General features: G+C 53.3%; 4 protein-coding genes across 4 annotated transcripts in view; all 4 read right to left on the bottom strand.

The window, feature by feature from the left end:
- Nucleotides 1-2,452: 2,452 nt before the first annotated feature.
- On the bottom strand, nucleotides 2,453-8,169 carry CTHT_0000110 (putative glycogen storage control protein; the record flags this gene model as incomplete). The annotated part of the gene is made up of 9 exons (XM_006690503.1): nucleotides 2,453-2,477; nucleotides 2,576-3,476; nucleotides 3,788-4,464; nucleotides 4,560-4,667; nucleotides 4,737-4,872; nucleotides 5,558-5,589; nucleotides 6,061-6,158; nucleotides 6,384-7,788; nucleotides 8,144-8,169. The coding sequence occupies 9 exons, from the start codon at nucleotides 8,167-8,169 to the stop codon at nucleotides 2,453-2,455; spliced, it is 3,408 nt and encodes a 1,135-aa protein (XP_006690566.1).
- Nucleotides 8,170-11,638: 3,469 nt separating this feature from the next.
- Nucleotides 11,639-12,722, bottom strand: CTHT_0000100 (uncharacterized protein; the record flags this gene model as incomplete). Its single annotated transcript, XM_006690502.1, has 6 exons — nucleotides 11,639-11,957; nucleotides 12,051-12,291; nucleotides 12,407-12,441; nucleotides 12,503-12,517; nucleotides 12,577-12,622; nucleotides 12,689-12,722. The coding sequence occupies 6 exons, from the start codon at nucleotides 12,720-12,722 to the stop codon at nucleotides 11,639-11,641; spliced, it is 690 nt and encodes a 229-aa protein (XP_006690565.1).
- Nucleotides 12,723-13,315: 593 nt separating this feature from the next.
- CTHT_0000090 (FAD-dependent sulfhydryl oxidase-like protein) lies at nucleotides 13,316-14,038 on the bottom strand (the record flags this gene model as incomplete). The annotated part of the gene is made up of 2 exons (XM_006690501.1): nucleotides 13,316-13,670; nucleotides 13,761-14,038. 2 exons carry the CDS (start codon nucleotides 14,036-14,038, stop codon nucleotides 13,316-13,318), a joined length of 633 nt encoding a protein of 210 aa, XP_006690564.1.
- A 1,901-nt stretch (nucleotides 14,039-15,939) lies between these two features.
- CTHT_0000080 (uncharacterized protein) overlaps nucleotides 15,940-19,518 on the bottom strand; it is a gene marked incomplete at both ends in the record, with an annotated part of 3,705 nt that continues 126 nt past the window's right edge. Inside the window, 3 exons of the mRNA XM_006690500.1 lie at nucleotides 15,940-19,194; nucleotides 19,263-19,380; nucleotides 19,441-19,451. Of these exons, the coding sequence (XP_006690563.1) occupies nucleotides 15,940-19,194; nucleotides 19,263-19,380; nucleotides 19,441-19,451 (3,384 nt within the window). The remainder of the gene's footprint in view (nucleotides 19,195-19,262; nucleotides 19,381-19,440; nucleotides 19,452-19,518) is intronic.

Here is a 19,518-nt window from a genome sequence, read left to right as displayed (position 1 = left end):
CGTGTTAAACCTTGAATGAAGTCGACCGACTGGATTTGACCTGGAGCTACAATCAGGAAAAGCGGTCACCAGAGGCTTATATCTTTTTTTATATCTATGCAGGTCGACTCCAGCTTCCGGAACTCCATCACAATCTAGCATCGATGAACCACGTCCACTGCTAGCACGCCGATCGGACGCAGGGCGATAACTCTAACCCCCTTATCGTCCTTCCAAAACACCAGCCAAGCGCCAGCACAGTGGCAGGCAATAGCTTAGCTCGACTTCTGCATCTTCCCGCGGCGTCCAACCGTTGAAGCCAGGCGATGCATGTGCAACAGACCGGGGCCAATACAAATCCGGCATCGTTTTCACACAGCTTGCAGCGAACATGCGGCTGTCTGCTGCTGTCTGAGAGTGAAAACTCTGGGCCCGAGAAAGATGGCCGAGTTGGGGACTGGGAGTATGGAGAGTGACATCACTGAGGGAGGGGGGCGATGTGCTTATCAGGATCGGTAACGCCAGCCGAGATCTGATAGGGGATCTCGTTATCACTGCATCCTATCCCCAAAGACTTGGAGCTTATCTAAGATCTGAACCTCTGATTAAGCTTAACCCTTGGGAGCACTTAACACACTGGATGCTTCAATTTTATTTAATCGGTCTTTTAGAGTAATATAAGTAGCTTCTCATTTCATGATAAATAATAAGGAGTTCACGCTGAAAGGTCATCAAAGGTTGACAATTGAGTTGATCTTGGATTCTTACACCGTGATATCGAGTTGTTGACTTGATATGCACCCCGCGGCTCTAGCTCGGCATTCGGAATCCAGCGGGCAACCAAAGATCAACATTGATATCAAAAGGTCATTGTCAACAAACTGAACCACTAATTCACCCCCACACGTCCTCCCCGCGGGGAGCCAGCCGTTAAGCACATGCGATGTAACCGGACAGACTATTGGGATATTCAATCCCGGTCTTGGCTCACCAACGTCTCCTCGAGTTTGAGTTCCGGATCCGGAAATAGGATGAGGATGCTTCTGGGTTTGATGGGAGAGTGATGCACATAATGCATTGAGACTACCCAATCTGGACATTCGTCGATGTACGCTTGCTTTCGAATCCTTCACTGAATGTTTCAGTCCAGCTGTCCGGTGGGAAAGACACATGTACAAGATTGTGATGCTAGTCCCAGGGTTGCAAAATAAGTGCTTTACACTGATCCAGGCCCCAGTGAAAGCCTTCATCACATTTTATACGTCCATGTTATGGTTTACCATGGGCCTGATCGCAACTCCTGGCTTGGATCCTATATCCAGAGATAGACCTCCAGCCTGAAGTGTCCTCTGACTGGAGTCTATGGTGTTAGCCCATATTGAACACGCCGACATGTACCTGTTATGCCAGGCAAGCCTAGACTGAGAGCTGAACAAACTCGATTTGTTATGCCCACAGTTCATGGTGGCAGTGAACCTCTGCTCGGTGTTTCTCGGACTTGGACTCGGAGAGTTTCATGGGCTTGATAGCCTCAGAGGGATGAAACGTTGGCTCATTTGGGCGGCGAACTCCGCAAGCTGCACAGGCCGTAAGGGGAGACCGGAAACGTTGCCAGTCCACTATTATGCCGAATACAGGGATACAGTTACCGAGTAACCGAGTGAAAGACGGGAATGGCAAATACCTATGAGAGAAAACAAAGATGGGAGGTTATACTTCAGCAGTGTGGTATGAGATTCATTTTCTAAGACCTGACTGTTGCTGCGTACCTGCTCATGTCCGTTCTTCCAACTAGGCCATAGTCCAACTGCTCTTCAGTACTATATCCTTCCGAGAAAGCCCTGCGGACACCTTGACAGGCATAAGTTACGGGGACATGACTTGAAAAGCATGTTCATGAAACCATGATGACAGGACTCGAGTGGAACAGAACAGACTCCTGCCCTGCGAGCCCAATGATTGGTAAATCGACACGTTAGCTGTACAGTTTCAACCAGTAATGCCGAGCAGTCGGGGGTTCGGAGATCTTATTCTGGAGGCTTGAGAATATAAATGCCTTCGCCTAGATATCGCCTCGTGGTTCGCACATCTGGGGGTCACATTCAATGAAGTCCAGTGCCTACCAACCAGCTGTGTATTCGTCTGTCACAGGAAACGGAGCACATAAGTCTATGATCATAGCTTGCAAGGGCAGTGAGTGTTTTGGTGTTTTCTCATCTTTACAGTATATAGTGTAGCACGGATGTACACCACGTCATTGGAATGCCTACTCCTGATATAGTTTCCGGTGTAATAAGGAAATGGCTGGTAAGTTTCAATAGTTGTGTATAAATATAGATAAGTTTTATTTCCCACTGCTAGGCCTTAGATGCCAGCCCAGATTTCCCTCATATCTGTTCACGATGAACAAGTGATGGCCATACCTTGGTGCCCAGCCCCGCGACTCACAGATTCAGGGGCTCCGAGTCCCCGTTCAGGAGCAAATTTGTTGTCCCTCTCTTAAGCTTGTTAGAGTAGAACTTCGAAAACCATTCGTACTAGTACACCAACATCATCACAAAACCCTCCCCATCATCCTCTCCCAAACCTTACCAACCTGCTAACCCTTCCCTTCACAAAACCACCCACACCCCCCTCAAACACCCCATCCAACTCCTCCAACGTCCGTCTCTTCGTCTCCGGCACCCCCAACCAAACCATCACCCCCGCAACCACATTCAACCCGGCATACACGCCAAACGCTCCTCCCACCCCAGCCTTCTCCAACAGAAAAGGAAACGTGATCGCCAGAATTGCCGCCCCAGCCAAGCATACTGCCACCGCGAAACCCATGCCGACTTCCCGGTGTGAGAGAGGGAAGACTTCGGCGGAGTAAACGAAGGGGACGGGGCCGCAGCCGGGGGCATAGAAGGCTGCGAAGAGGTAGACGAAGAGGGCGACGAGGATCATACGCTCTGGTTTGTCGGGGGCGATCAGGGCGGCGGATAAGCCGGCTCCCAGTAGAGACCAGGTTGTATGCGGGAATGTGGCCAGCAAAAGGGCGCGGCGGCCAAAGGAGTCGATGGTCTTGAGGGCCGGAAGAGCAAAGAGGAGGTTGATTGCGCCGAAGCCGAGACTCGCTAACAATGCTTTGAAAGGAGTATGACCGGCCTGCAGGAAGAGAGTTGTGGAGTAGAAGGCGATGATGTTGATGCCGGAGAGTTGCTGGGCGAGCATTACGGTTGTGGAGGCGAGGGTTGCAAAGCGGATGCGGGGGATGGTGAAGAGGTCGGTTAGGCGTTGGAGGTAGGTTTGGTGTGTGGGCACTAGAGAGGACTCGAGGTCGAGCTGCGCGTGGATGAGGATGAGGTCGCGGGCGGCGAGGAGAGGGGAGGGGCGGAGGTGCAGGAGGGAGGAGAAGGCTTCGGCGTAGAGGGAGTGTTTCATGAGCCAGCGGGGGGATTCGGGGCAGAGGTAGAGCAGGGCGAGGAGGGGGATTGCTGGGAGGAGAGGGGCACCTGGGAGGGTGAGTGAGCAGATTACAGAGAGAGAAAGTAAAAGAGGCAGAACACGGAGAAAAAGGAAAACAAAGAAAAAAAAGATGCGATACAAATAGGAAGAGGGAGAAAAAAAAGGAATATATTGACAACGACAAGAATCAATTGGAGTAAGCGCTTACCCAGCATCAGCCTCCAGTTAATTTCTGGAACATGGAACACGGCCAAATTAAACGCCGTCCCCAGAAAGATCCCGAACGCAGTCCAAAGCTCTGCGACTCTCATTAGCCATCACCACCATCATCTCCAAACTCTTAAGGAGGAGAACTCACGCCAAGTCATAACCAACGCCCCCCTTACACGCGCAGGTACATTCTCCGCCGCCCAAACCGGCACGGTCGCCCCCTTCAGTCCCATCCCGACCCCCATGACAAGCCTACACCCCAACTGCTGCCCCCAGCTCTGACAAAACGCGCTCCCCAACACCGGCCAAAGACACAGGTTCCCCGACACAAATATCACGCCCCTCCGTCCCAATCCTCTGCCTCGGACGGTGAGGTTGGCCATAGGGTCCGCCAACCAGCATCCTAGAAGTGCGCTCCCGATATAAGGCGCGGCGTTGACCAGCCCGACTAACAACCTGTCCCGAACAGAGGACGACTCGATGCCGTAGACAGAAGGGAAGAAGATTGTTGCCCCATTCGAACCGGTTTGGTCCCATCCTTGGAGGGCAGCGCCAATCGAGCAGACAATGACTGTTAGGATAAGTCTGGGGGGGAGAGACCTCCACGGATGGCAGGCTTCCTTGGCCAAGATGGCACGGTCGTCGTTCGTGAGGGCCAGGGAGGGGGGGATGTCGTCGCGAGGAAAGTTGTCGGGACCATTTTGAACAAGTAAGGCTGCCTTTTGTAGGAGGAATGTGTGGGAGGAGAGGGAGTAGCCAGTGGCGAAGGAGGAGGTTTGCGAGAGGAGGTCAGGGAGGGGAATGTTAGCGAAAGGGTTTCGGAGGCTGTCCGGCGTGTTGTGGTCAGCGATAGACTGTTAAGTAATTGGGAGACAGGGAAAAAGGAGGGGAAAGGGCTGGAGAGGAAGATGGGGATGTACCGGTCTTCAAGAGTCTGGTTAGCAGGAGGGATTGGATGGACGTGTTCGTGGTGGGAGACGCCTTTTTCGAGATGGCTGGAGGCGCCGTTCGTGTCGATCTGTGTTTGTCTGTCAGTGTGGGAAGCTGTTAGTGAAGATCGGAACAGAGTCGGAACTCAGGGGGCATGCATGGTTTACCCCTGAGGGCTCTCTTGGATGGGACCTGTCCTGGCTTGAGTGCTACCCGTCATGTTTATCGGACAAGTCTGCAGTTCGAGGGACTCGGTGAAGTAATCAGTTAAGTAGGGACGTAAGAAGCAAGCGATGATATCACCTAGCTCAACAGTCAGTCAGTCAGTCAGTCAGTCAGCCAGCCAGCCAGCCAGTCGAGAGTAACAACAACTCCGCGTAAGTCTTGAATTTCAGACCAGGAGGTCATTGGCGGTCAAGCCTGGACAGGCAAGACATACATGGAATCCAACAATTGTCTTCGACGAATGTCGTATCGTTTTGGATATCTATATCTCAAGAAATAACGGACACTTGCGTCTGTCTACATTGTTCAACGTATCACATGTCTCACTTCATCGGAGCAAGAGAGAACCGGCAGTCACCAGTCAGGGGAGGGAGGATATAGAGCGGATGATGACTTCATTGCCACTTTAGAAAATGGCAGACATGGGATGAACACCCGTTGTTCTAGAAATCAGGGGTTTCGTCATGTTGTGGGTTAACTATGCTAAGATACTTAAAAGGGAGATGGGACAGGCGGTTGTTTTACTTACTTGGTCAAGTGACAATGTGTGGGGATACACCTACGAGAACAAAAAAAAAAAACAAAAAAAAGAAAAATATACATTTATCCTCCTTCTCCTGTAATAGTCTGTCTGTCTGTCGGTTCGTCTCACAGAATGTAATTATGTCCACGTCGAGGTAGGCACCTTAATCCTCTTAATAAACCTCTCCTCCATTCATTCATCCATTCTCTAATCCTCCATCTGCCTGTGTGCCTATCATACGGTCATGATCATCGTAATCGTCATTGTCTCGTCTGTTGTCATGATCAAACCAAAGCCAGAATTACTACTCCCTCATCCTCCAGCTGCTCTGCTGCCGCGAGGTATCATCCCCCTCCGCTCTTCTCTCCCCTCCAGAGTCGTCATCAATACAGATTTCAACATAACATACAACCAAACCAACCATACACACATAACAAGAAGAGAAGAAAGTGGGGATAATATCCTCTCCCCTCCCTAAAGGAGTCTTCCTCCCTCCATTCCATCCACGCCCACGTTCTAAGCCCTGTAATGTAGGTAGATAAACAAGACCCAAACACCTCTATTTACCCCCTTCCAATCTTCCATTACCCCCCGCCATTCCTACGGTCTACACCTGGGTATTACCCTCATTCTTTCCTGGATCCATCTAGAACCCTCTTCAATAGGTAAGACGTTAAGAAGAACGCCCCAACTTAGCACAAATCACCTCCCTCGCATAAAACTCAACAAGCATAGTCGCATACGCCTCGAGGTCCTCAACAGGCACAGCTAAGCGGAAGTCGTTGAGCAAAAGGAACTGCAGCTCAAGGTGGTTGAGTTCTGCTAGAGGCAACCCGCCGACCTGGACAGAAGAAGTTAGCATACCTTCTAACCTGGGAAAAGTAACCTTTCCAAACGACACAATCCATTATGAACTCTTCAATCCCGATCTGGCTCCATAAGGCAAACGCTACAAGTAGCCAAGGCGAACAAAAGCCCAAATGAAGTCGTAAAGTTGGAAAGGTTAGAGAGAAAACAACAACAACAACAACAACAACAATAACAATAACAACAACAAAAAACATACCTTCGCATATCTCGAATTCGTATAAAACACATCCGAAAAGAACTTGCTCGCGCATGTCACGCCAGCAATAATCAAGCGATGGATGTTGAACGAGTCGACCACAAAATACGTCATCTCCCTCTCCTGCCCATCGCCCTCCCCTTGTTGTTCCTCGTCCTCATCATCAATCAAATCCTCGGCCCCCTCCACGCTCACCGTCTCCACCTCCATCTTATCCTCCCGATCATGATCAGGCGGCTCCCTCTGTTTTGCCGTTTTATTGCTCTCTCTCGCCCTGACCACCTCCGTAACCATCTGATTCACCCGCTCCGTCATCCGATCAAAATACACCAGTAAGCTCAGAAACACCTCAAACGTCGTCGGGCAGTACTTATGGATGCGCGTAAGATAGCTGAGTATCGTGATAGCGGGGATATTCTTCCCATGGAAGGCCAACACCGAGCTCGCAAGGGGGGATACACTCCCATCTTTATCCCCCCCTTTTTTGCTATGGCGTAAATTCCTGGCCCCACGATGATGGTGACCTGGGACATCGGCAGCCATGTCGTTTGTAGTCGTAATCTTCGTGAGCAAAGCGGCAATCATCTCGATGATATCTGCGATGGGCATCGCCGAGATGTCGTACTTCATTTGCTGCAAAGGAGGATCATTCAGGGTCCCTGGCCCGGAGGCCGAGAGGGTACCGGATTTCACCAGGCTGGTGATGTGTGCGATGTCGCGCACGCGGATAGTGGTTTGTTGCGGGGGTACTGGCTCAGCTACTGAGAGAGGGATGGGGATGGACTGGGTAGTTGTTGAAGAAGCCCATGCCGGGGCACGGTCATGGTCTGGGGAAGGTATGCTTTTTGCGGGGACGGCGACCACAGTGGGCGCTTCTGATGCCGATGAGGAGGATGTCGTTGATGACTCGGAAAAGACAGCGCTGGTCGTATCTGATGGTACCTCATTCCTAACAGTCTGCGCATCTGTCTGCGACGACGACGAACACGACGATGAAGGCGGCGGCGAGGGAATGCGGGATTTGGGCGCGGCTTGAGTATCAGAGTCTCTCCAAGTCATGGGCATGATGGCGAAGGGCGCATGTGTGTGGGCGTGTCTCCTTGGGCTGGGCGCGGTTGGGCGCGGGGTGTTGTGGGACTGGGCATCGCGGTCGCGGTCGCGAGATCGGCTGACGGAGCGCTGCCCGCAGAGATCGATGTCGTGGGAGTGAGAGTGGCCGCGGATGACACCAAAGCGTGCCGACGAGTCGAAAACGTCGCCGATGATGGCGGCCATGGTGGTTGTCTCTACTCCTAGGAAGAGGAGGAGAAGTTGCAAAGCGGTCGGGCTTATCAGTGGCTGTGCGGCCGAGATAACGGGCTGCTGCTGTCGCTGCGGGATCGAGGTCTCTCTTTCGGCTGGAGGGCTAGCGGCTGCAGCGTCGCATCAGTGTTAGCAAATGCAAGTTTTGGCACGATAAAGGGCCGGCACTGGCACGGAGGGCGAGGTGAATCCAAGGATGCTGTCAGCGAGGAAATTTTGGGGAATGTAATGTAAAGAGCTGTTGGTGACAAAGCGGACAAAGCACAAAATGCATTCACAGGCATGCACGTATTCAGGAGATGGCGTCGTCGTTGTCGTCGTCGTTGTCGTCGTCGTTGTCGTCGTCGTCGTCGTCGGTTGGGGACAGTTTGTAGGGTCGCAAAGTGGCATGAATTAAGTCATGTCGGAGTCGGGGGCGACGTCATCCGGGTCAGAAGCCAGACGAAAAGAAGACTTACCAAGGTGTCTGCACACTTGCGCGCATGCGAGTCGAGGGAGTTAAGTCAAGTAAAAAGGAGGGCTAATCGTGAGGCCTCAAGTGGCGGGATGGCGAGATGGGAAGGTCGTGCAAGACTCAGGGCTATGAAGCGTCGGGCAGGAGTTGTCGGCGATGGCTGTGTGAGGACTGAGGGGATGAAGAAGGCTAAGCGCGAGTGTGAGTGGTTGATTGCTGAATTTCTGACTCGGCGAGAGCACGATTGCTTCGCTGTATTTTCTTTTTCTTGTTTTTTTTTTTTTCAAGTTGAGTGTTTGATTTCGTGCTGTTGGCCTAATTCACCAGGCCTCGACGCTGCTTGCTGCTTGTGGTAGCCTGGGAAACACTGGACTCAAAGTCGACCTGATGTCGACAATCTCAAAATCTCAGAAATGGAATGGATGTACATCAATACAAAAGTCATCCATCCATTCCTCCAGCAATCAGTCTTCACTGGAGTGCCCAGACCCCCGGCATGATTGCTTTATCATATCAGGAGCAGGCCGTGCGATGACCCCATTGGCTGCGATAACGTGAGCTTGGCGGGCCACCTGAACTGCCACCTTAGCCTTGTTCCCCTTGCCACGTGTGAGCCAGTACCCCAGCTGCATCTGATCCACGGCCGCTGTGCTTGAGGGTTGCAGATCATCATTCTCGCTTTCTTTTTTTTTTTTTCAAAGTTCTTTCATGGGGTTAGGAATTTGGAAATCCTGTAAACTTTTAAATTGTCACAATTACATTTATATCGATAGCAATGATGATATCTTCTTCTCCATTCACACGCAGAGGCCCTCCAATCCTCTCCTCTCCTGTCAACATTCACCACCACCCAGTAAAAGGCCCGGTCTGACCAGCCCATCATGGACACTCCCGAGGCCCACCGGCATTGACGTGCTGGATCCATGGAACGCTGCTCTGCCAATCCACCAACGCCATCCAGCCGGGCAGCCCCGATCCCTCCCCTCCCTCCCTCCTCTCTCTCTCTCTCTCTCTCTCTCTCTCTCTCTCTCTCTCTCCTGGACTTCTCGAGATGCCCCCCCGGATCAGATGGGATGACAAGAAGACCCAGAGATCAGGGAATCCCGAGTTGTTGCGGGGGAGACAGGTCTTGACAACGAGATCGCCAGATCACAAACATGCCATTGTGCCATCTTACATAGTACAGTGCTATTGTTTATTGATCACCTGAAGATTTAAAAATTGAGATTCCAGCCGACGCTCGAACTCAAGAATCGACCAATCCCAGCGCGCGACGCTCCCACGAGGGGCCAAGAGGGCGACCTCGAGTTTTTGAGCGAGCTATGGACAGTGAGTGGTGGACAGCACTGCGACTGCGACGCAGCGAATGGGGGCGGGGCTGCCTGCCGGTGCCGAATCGTCGGCTGCTGCAGTTTGGAGCTTTGCCTGTGCTTTCTTCACCGCTCGTCTCCCACAACGCTTCCTATCCCGACTTGAGTGGACTGGGATTCTTTCATGATGCATGTCTTCGTGGCAGGCTCTCACTCATCGGTCATTTTAAGGGACGTGGGATGCCAATGCCGATTGGGATGTTTGTGAGGACCTCTCCCAAGGGTTGACTTGCACGAGGAGAGATTTCCTCATTCAACTCACAAGTTTTCATGGTCCCAGAAGTTCAGATTTCCCATCCATCCCTCTCTCTCTCTCTCTCTCTTTGATCCCCACCCCTGCCAAGCCCCTCCTGCTGGAGATTTCCACTCCAACGTTTAATGGAACATGTCCCTTTTCAACCTCCATTCTCCAGTTGTGGCACACTCCACCAACCTCTTCTAAAATGGAGTGCTAGATCTCCCTACTGAACTGCTCACCGCCTAATCACGTCATTGCAGGGCCGAGGGTCTTCGGGTACAAACTTTAGATTTCAGCCCTATCTACTGCGAGGTCAAATCCTCTGTTTTTTTTTTTTTTCCAGCTCAGCGGGCGCTTACAGAGCAGAATACTCTTTGTCTTTCCCACAGGGCTCTCTCTCCACAGCGAGCAGAAGCTGTGGCGTCCCTCCAAGCTACTGATGGTGGGATGGCACCCATGCCAGCTGTACCTGCATCTGCATGGCCCTAGGCCAGGCCGGGACATGCCACGGCGAAGAACTTTCGGAACCCGACTGCACCACATCCATGGTTCCGTGGAGAAACCTTGACAAACCGCATTTTCCTTGAGAGAAATGTTAGCTGAGAGAGACAGAAAGGAAAACGCTGCTGACTGCCGTGGGCGGGATCCGACTGGCTGGATATGTGTGTGTATGGAGGAGCGCACCGATGTCTTCGGCGAGGAAAGGAAAGGTTATATAGGTTGGTCGCTAGGGGGCTCGTATAGGTACTTAAGGCAATGCCTGGGCTGCATTACAACCTCAACGGTGAGCTGAGGAGAGCTGAGGGCTTCTGAAAGAGTCATCCATAGCTAGAGTAAGTGAATTCTGAATGCTGGCTACTTATGCGAGTAAGATGATACGAGGGGTAAAACTTATGGACTTGGGCCTGCAGCCACTGCTACGGTTTCACCAGAAACCTCTCAGTTCTGCCTCTCGAAGAACCATTTACAGATGAGCTTGGATCCCAGCTAGATCGCGAGGGTGCTGGGTAGTAGTACCATAAGTAAGATTTTCACGGGCAAGGTGTAAGCAAATGGAGGTGAAGACGAGCTGCAGGCACATTGTGCTTTTCCGCCGGCACGGGAACTTTGCACGACCATAGGGCACGCACCATCACAATCCGCTTCCATACTTATCGCAAAGGGCAAGGGTGTTACGTTTTGTCCTCAGAGTCTCCTGGATGAGATCTGAAAACCAGAAGGTTGATGGAATGGGACTGCAGATAAGCTGCAGGCATATATGTCTCTTATAATGTGATTGCAATCATGCTCGTAGCATGAGAGGTCGTGGGCCTTTTCAGGAGGGCGCTATGCCCAAGAGGAAGAGAGGGGGAGGGGGGGAGGAGGGGAGGGGGGGGGAATTCAGGGGAATTAAAGTCAGGCCCGCAGGACAGCCTGTCTCTTCATCCCCTCTGAGCTGTCAATCTCATTGCATGTCCGAGTTTGTCGCTTTGGGGGATAGGCATGTCCATCTTTCTTAGGGGGGAGAAGCGAGAAATTGAGGACGGCGGGAGGTCGGTCTGAAGGATGTGTGTGTGCCATTCGCCCATTTCACACCTATCCATACCATCAGTGTGTTCGTAGCGTCACTGCGGTAAGGGATCGAGTCGGTCGTTTTTTGTTTGCCGTGAAGAGGATACCAGGACACCAGGACAGGGTGAAGCTGGTTAGGAGGGCACAGAACCCCCCACCATCCCAACAGTTGTTAATCCGTCACCAGGTTAGATAGATGCCGAAATGTCCAAGACCTCGCGACTCCCAGTTGAGCCCTTAGGCCCCCCAGTCATGATTCCCATTCCTACTCGCATTAACCCTGTCAGGCCTTTGCCAACAACCCCAAGCGAGTCTACCCCCAACCCCGACCGCCAGGCACCTAAGCATGCCGAACCTGATAATCCGTATCCGGCAAATACAAATGCCTCTCCGCGCCCTTCTCCGTTAACACCACCATGCGAATGACACCGCCCGAGCTACCATCCCACTTGATCGCCTCGCGCAGCGCGCCCTTGACAAATTGCACCGCCTCCTCCTCGCTCATGCCCTCGCGCCAGTGCGCGTCGCAGTAGCCATAGATATAGGTCGAGCCAGAGCCGCCAATCGCATACGCCTGGCGGTGCAGGGAACCGCCTAGCGGTATGCTGTACACTTGCCCGCCGTGGCGGGGGTCCCAGCCGGCGATGATTAGGCCGGCTCTGCAAACGTAGTGTCAGTATATCCTCAATAAAAAGAGGACATGTAGCCCACAGAAAGTGCATGTCATGTTGGGTGTATATCAGGGGACGTACGAAAGCATGTCCTTGTTAGCATAGCAAATCTCCTGAAAGATGGCCGCGGCCGTCTGCGTCGTCGGCGGCCGCCCGTTCATCATGCTGAATAACTCCAGCTGGTACTTGACGACGTCTGCTACGGCTTGAGTATCGGCTGCCGAACCGGATCGGCAGCACCAGATGGTGTCGTGCACCTGCGTCAGCTTATCGGTGACTCGGTTCGCAATGTATGCGCCGGTTGTCGTGCGGGAGTCGGCGCCTGGGGAGGGGGAGGGGAGCATGGGTCAGTCGGGACTGATACGGAGAGAGAAAAAAAAAAAGGGGGGGGGGGAGAAGGGGGGAGAAAGGTTGGTTCTGTATGGTAACTGACTAACCCAGGATGACGCCGTCTTTAAATGTTACGGCCATGCTATGGGGTGTTAGGCATTGATTGTTCGCATCGCATCGTGGAGGGGTCGCGGGGCGCTTACATCGAGGTACCCAGGCTGGGAACAGTCAGTCAGTCGCTCAATTCTAGAGAGTTAAGGAGAGTTCGAAAACGTACTTCACCTCACCCTTCTTCAACCGATCCATATCCAAATGGATGCCATCTACGCCTTGGTGTCAACCCTTCATCCTCTCCCATCCAAGGTGGGGTGTCACTGCGTCTAACGGACCTTCGCTGAGACAGCCCGTCGTGCCGAATTCCATGTTTTTTTTTGTTGTATTACTATTGGTTCCTCGTTCGTTATGTTGTTTTTGAAGTCGAGTCGAAATCCACGGTGTCGAATCGGTCGGGCATAAATTCGTCGCGAAGAGGCAGTCGTGGTCGGTCAAATCTACAAGTGATGATGATGGTTGGAGCTGTCCAACATCCATCAAAGCTTCAAGCTCAAGGCAGCTCTGGCACACGCATGCCCAGCCTACTGCCACCGCCTGGCGCGGCAGCCCATGCGCGCAGATCACGTGAGGTTTCACTTCTTATCTTATCGGCCAACAGGGTGCTCATCATATCATGAGGTACCAGGATCAGGATCAGGTATAGAGGGCCCGTGTCAGGGTCAAGTAATTCAGTAATGAAGGGTGTGAAGGTCAAGTGAGAGGTGGTACAACCACGCGTTCAGAAAGTATGTTAACTATTAGAATGAAAAAGAATTGTACACAGCGGCGGCCTAATTCCGCGATTGTACCCCGATACACCCAGATTGCGACCCTTCCTCAAAACACATATACTACCTTGAAGCTTCAAAACTCCCAACTATTAACACATCTCCTCCTTCCTTCACTTCCCCGCTCCATTCTTCCTAATCCCTCTTGAGCTCCCCTCCTTTCTTCTGCCCCTCTACTGGCTCCTCCCCACATCCGCAATCATAAAAATCCCCCAGTTTACTACAATCAAACTCCTGTTTATGCAGTCTCTTATTCACCTCATTATGCACGAAGCACGCCCAGCCAGCCGCCGCGTTTCGACTGCTCGTCTGCGGCGGGTACTTGGCCAACAGCTTCTGAAAGTGCGCCGCGCAGTCGCCGCACGGGTAGAGCCGCGCAAAGAGCTGGATGTATGTCTTCAAGGCGAGTTGGTCGTCGGGAGTCGGGTGTTCGGGGAAGCGCGCCATCATCGTGTGCAGGAGTTTCCACGAGGCGCGGCCTAGCTCGGCTCTACAACAACACATATCCACGTTAGCGCTCAGCCTGGGGAAAAAGGGGGGGGAGGGCACCAGACAGGAGGTAAGGGAAGACAAGACAAACCTCGCAGTGGCATTAGGCAACTTAGGCGCGATCGCACCTCCGTGGAGGATACTCTCCGGCACAAAGGACGTCCCCAGTCCGCTGCCAGCGCTGCCTGTATCACCGGCATGGTCGTGCTCATGCTCGTGATGGACGGCGTCATGTTGTTGCTGAGGTGTGTAGTCGCTGCCAAAACGGGTCGGATACTGTGAGCTGGAAGAGGAGGACATGATGTAGAGGAGGGAGAGGAAAAGCATGACGCCGAGGAGCGTCAGGGTTAGGTGTTGACGGCGCGCCATTGCGCCGGTTGGCGTAGCGCTAGGAGACGGAGAGTTTTGGGTTGTTGGAGATGGAACGGGAGATAGGTATGGATGTCGTCGCGCAGGTATCGAGGCGGATAGATATGCTGCTAAATGGATGATCGACGGCGGCTGTTAAGATAATAAGCGCAGTCGTCGCAGTCCCCGTCTCGTCTCGTCTCGTCTCACCTCGCCTCGTCAAGTCGAAGTCGCAAACGTTGCAAAATCTCAAAAGATCCGGTGCTATTAAGTCTGCCGTGATGATGTAAAATAGCGACTCCAAAGGCAAAAATGCCGGACCCTAACCGAGTCTACAAAGAACGACGCGAAGCTTATCGATGCGGGAAAAAAAAAAGAAAAGAAAAAAGAAAGTTGTTTCAAAAGTCGACTTTCGGGTCAGCCTGCTCCTCCTCTCGGGCAGTCCAGTCCCCAAAGCCCAGGCTGAGGGCGTTGTTGGCTCTGACGACATGGGACGAGCAATCGCATGTTCGGCGCAGCCAATCGACGCGCTGAGACGCCGCCAGGGGCCGCCTGGTGGGGTGATTCCCGCTGAGCTTGCAGGGGGTTGGAGTTCTGGAAGCAGGGGAGAAAAGGAGACTTGGCGGCTTGTTTTTGGGCGTTAAGACGCCGAATTTTTGTTCTTGATCGCGAATCTTTGCCGGTTATTTAGGGGTTTGTCAACAGGAATATAATATTTATTTTTCTAAAAATAAACCACATAATTTGATCATTGAAAAAAAAAAGAAAAAGAAAAGAAAAGAAAAGAGCTTGTGCAACTGGTGTTGTCTTGTATTAGCTGTTGCTCTGAACATCAAGTCCAAGTATCGCCTGAACAAAACTCAACCCACATGAAAGAGAAGTATAGGCCTTATGCCTTTTTAGCCAGGAACTCCATGACCCTTGTGTAAACGACAAATCTGTCGGGTTTCGTTCAGTATGAACAACCAACTCTCATCCTCAAGACTCAGTCTCCGAAGTGCTTGTGTCTGTGTAGGTACAGATGTCAAGGGTTTCCATCCACATCGACAGAATGTCAAGGATTTCTAGCCCATTACTCATACCATGCATAACCCATGCCGCATCTCCGGAAGACCGAGCTCCCTACCATAATTAGGAATAGCTCAATGCCTACTCAGATAAACTACTTCCAGTCGCTGAGCTCTCATATAGCTATCTGCACCTGACGTGAGAAATCGGTGACCGATACTTGATAAAGGAGATAGAAGCAAAGATAGGTATATCTGGCGTCCGAATTGAAAAAGCTTCTATATATATATATATATATATATATAGAAACTAGAACCCATACGATATAAAAGCTACCTAACCAGCAGCCTGGCTATAGCTGACAAAACAAAAACAAGATATGCTATCTAGAAGTAATGTTGAAACTGAAGAAGCAAACGTGATATGGTATCCTCCGATCCCCTCTCCAACTCCAGACTCCGTTGGCAAGTAAAGCCATATAGACAGACAAAGGGAAGTGAAATGCAGACCAGACGAGACCTCTTAGTGACAACAAACAACAGAAAGGGAAAAAAAAAAAAACGACAGACGAGCAGTAGGTATCATACAACATGATGAATGGTAAACAGACAGCAGCCGATGTTAGGAAGACAAAAAACAAAAAACAAAAAGAGAGACACACTCTAGACTTGACTCGACAACTTCTCTTAACCAAACGCACATCACAACTTCCAAACAATAAACACCCTTGGTCAACTCCCACAGTCACAGTCACACCATCCATCTCACAACCAACTTATACCATCCCTAGCCTCAAATTAATTCCCCACCCGCTAAACACTAACCTTTCTCATTCCCCTCTTCCCCTTCTCCTTAGTAGTCCCACTGCCCGGCGAGCTAACCCCCATCCTCAAGCCTCGCCAGGCAAGTAACCGTCAACTGGAACTACTCCCCCCACCTTCAGCCCCGGCAGACTTGGGGCTCTTGGGACTCTGACTCTGACCCTGCTCCTTGTCCTTGGCAGGCACAGGGGGCACCTGGATCTGGATCTGGATCTGCTCCTCGTCCTTAACTTGAGGTTGAGGCTGAGAACGAGCCGGAGACGGGGACAAAAGTTGGGCTTGGATCGGAGAAGGGGGTTGCGTGCTGGGTGTTGACGCTGACATGGGTGTAATCAACGGCGAGGGGGCCAACCCCTTCACCTCAGCAGGCTTCTCCTTCTCTTTCCCTTTGCCCTTCCCTTCGCTCTCAGCCAGCCCAGTCTGAGGCTGAGCCTCTTCCGTCTGCGCCTGCTCCGGCTCCTGAACCAGAGATCCTCCCAACACGGACGAGACACACCCCTTAATCGTAACCTCCGAGCATGAGTCCAGCCCCGCAGCGCTCCCTGCCCCAGCCAGGGTCGAAAACACCGGCCCGGGTCCTGCATCGTCCCCATCTCCAACCCTCCTCACCACAGCCGGCACCTCCTCCCCTTCTTCATAAATTAATTCCTCGACAATCTCCCCGGGACCTTTCACTATAGGAGCAAAAGAATCGACCTCCTCAATCTCTTCCTCTTCCTCCCCCACACCAACACCAACACCAACACCAACACCAACACCAAGCCCGTTACCGTCCAGCGGCTCATCCTCCTCCATAATCTGACTTCCTCTAGCATGAAAACTTCCCCTGTATCCCGGCCCGAAGGTCCCGCTCATACCCATCGAGTACGGGTTTCCGGGTGCAGAATCGGCAAGGTCATACTCATCTTCATCCACCTCCTGAATGGCCCCCTCCCCTCCAGCAGCACCCTGCCTCACCCCGCGTCCAATACTCCCGCTCCTCTCATGCCTGACAATACCATCCCCCCTCTCCCCCCGTCTCGCACCTACACTCGCAAAACTAAGCATAGGCCCCTTGAAGATATTCCTCTTCCTCTTCGCAAACATCACACCGCCCACGCCGGTGAAAGGATTCGGGCTCCCGGGGGGCTGCATCCCCCCTCCTCCTATCTCACCTCCCCCCGCCCGTACGGGTGTACCCGGCGTTTCCCCCGTGTAGATCGGCAGCGGAATTCCCAACGGCGGTCCCCCCTTCTCCCTCACCAACCGGATATTACTCGGCAGCAGGCCGCCCTGCACATGTCCCGGCGTAGCGGGCAAAACCTTGACGCTATGATGCGGACTGCGTGTATGCAGCGGGGTCTTGCTCACACTGGTAGACACACTTCCCGTGGAGGAGGTCGAGCTCGCTTTGGAATGCGAATGGGAATGATGATGCGCGTGATGCACAGGCGGGATGCTCCGCACCGAAGAAATGCTCGACGAAGTGGACTTGCGGCCGCGGAGGCCGCCCACTCCAGAGGAGGAGCGGCGGACTGCGGCCGACGAGCGGGGGGTCAGGGGGGAGGGGGAGAGGGAGTGCCGCTTGGGGTAGGAATCACGGTTTGCGGAGGAACTGGAAGCGGGCGGGATTCTTGCCATAGCCCCTCCGGCTCCCGGTATCAAAGGCGGGGTGCCCAGCCCGGAAGAAACAGGCTGATGATGGAGTTGCAAAGGAGGGGCATTTGCCGAGGAGGAGGTGCCGAGCCCAGAGCGGGAAGCGAACCCGTTTGCGACGACGCCCTTAGGCAAGCTCGCTTTGGGCGCGGACGACGCCGAGCTGACGGGGTACTTGCTTGTCTGCGGACGGGGGAGGGTATCCTTGGATTTGGAGATCTTTCCTCCAGCCGTCTTGGCCAACAAATCCGGAGAGGACTGGGAGTTGCGCTTCCGAGCATGCTTATTCCGGCGCGTGTTCTCAAACAGCCAGTGCGTCCAGTTCTTCCAGGTGTTGATGATGGCGTGCGAAGGCCGTTTCTTCACCTTTTTGCCATCACCCCCAGAAGACTGCGGTCCACAACCTACATTCGGATCCAGCGCGTCCCCAGTAGTTACCAAGTGCAGCGTCGAACCCCTCGACCGCGCACTCCGGATGACGCCCTCCTTTGGCGGGGGTATAGGCTTCCTCTGCCGGCTCGTGCTCGCCGACCTGATAGAATCCTTATCAATCGGCGGCGGGGGGACCTCGCTATCAGCCGGACTCTGCGGCCCCCTGCATCGGTCCTCAAGATCCGGCGTAGTTGGGATCGTCAAACTAGGATAATGCGCACTTCTCCTCTCGCTCCTCCCCCTCGTCCTCGGCGGCGGCGGCGGCGGCGGCGGCGGCGGCGGATCCCCCAACTTGGGCACCTGCCCCGCCTCTTCAACCGTAGCAAGCATATTCAGCCTGCTCGACGCCTGGGAGAAGCGTCTCGAATTCCGATTTTCTGCCTCCCTTTCTCTCCGTTTACGTTCCCTCCTTCTCTGCTTGCGCTGTTCCTTCTCGATGAGCAGGGCCCACCAGCCGGCGAGAGCGTCGCATCGGTGCGCGAGCACGCTCTCGACCACGGAATCGGTGTCGACGCCGGCGCAGCGCATCCGATGCAGAGTCTCCTTCTCGAGCGGCGTGGAGAACGGCTCCGGCTGGGACACGCGCAGAATCTCCTGCTGCTGCGGCGCGTAGTCGGCGAGGAAAGGGTGCGCGAGGATGTCGGGCAAGCTGGGTCTGAGAATCGGCCGCTTTGAGAGCAGCGACTTGAGCAAGCTCAGCGCCTCCGGGGGGATATGATCGGGGTAATTCGGCTCCTCGGTCAGGATCTTCTGCCGCGTGACATTATCGTCATCGTCATCGAACGGCAGCTCGCCGCAGAGCAGGGCATACAGAATCACACCCAAACTCCAGACGTCGACCTTCTCTCCCGCATACTTCTCCCCTTTCAGCATCTCTGGAGCAGAGTAGCATATCGTTCCACAAAACGTCTGCAGGTAATTCGCCTTGCCCTCGTACTCCCTCGTAAACCCGAAATCACACAACTTGACGTTCTCGTGCTTATCCAGCAAGATATTCTCCAGCTTCAGATCGCGATGCACGCACTGCTGCTGGTGGACGTAGCAGACCGCCCCGACGAGCTGGGCGAATGTTTTTTGTACCTTTTCGACCGGCAATCGTCCATGCTTCAGCAAATAGTTGTAGAGCTCGTCGCCGGGGCAGTACTCCAGGACGAGCCAGACGAGCGACTCGGTGACGATGACTTCGTAGAGGCGTGCGATGTGCGGATGGATGAATTGGCGGTGGTGATGGATTTCGCGGGCGAGGTTGGAGTCCTCTTTTCGCGCAGACTTGAGGACGACCTAGTGCTGTCAGCGGCAAGCTAGATGCCTATGATCCTATGAGATATGTTGGAATGAGGAGGGCGCACCTTGGAGCCATTCGTCAACTTGTGCGTCGCCAGATACACCTTGCCAAACGACCCCTTGCCGATCAGCCGGCCGATGGTGTAATTGCCGACCGACTTGAGCTCGGGGTTGGCGAATTCGCTGCGCTGTCAGCACCTCCAATGCCTTTTGTCAACACGCCTGGGGAGTCTATCCACGTACTCTAGCAGCTCCTGGTAGGATTGCGCCAGCTGCGCCAGTCAGTCTCTCTTTCTCTTTCTCTTTCTCTCTCTCTCTCTC

Source organism: Thermochaetoides thermophila (assembly GCF_000221225.1).
Source record: "Thermochaetoides thermophila DSM 1495 unplaced genomic scaffold scf7180000011801, whole genome shotgun sequence".
NCBI lineage: Eukaryota > Fungi > Ascomycota > Sordariomycetes > Sordariales > Chaetomiaceae > Thermochaetoides > Thermochaetoides thermophila.
This window is presented reverse-complemented; position numbering and strand designations above follow the sequence as displayed.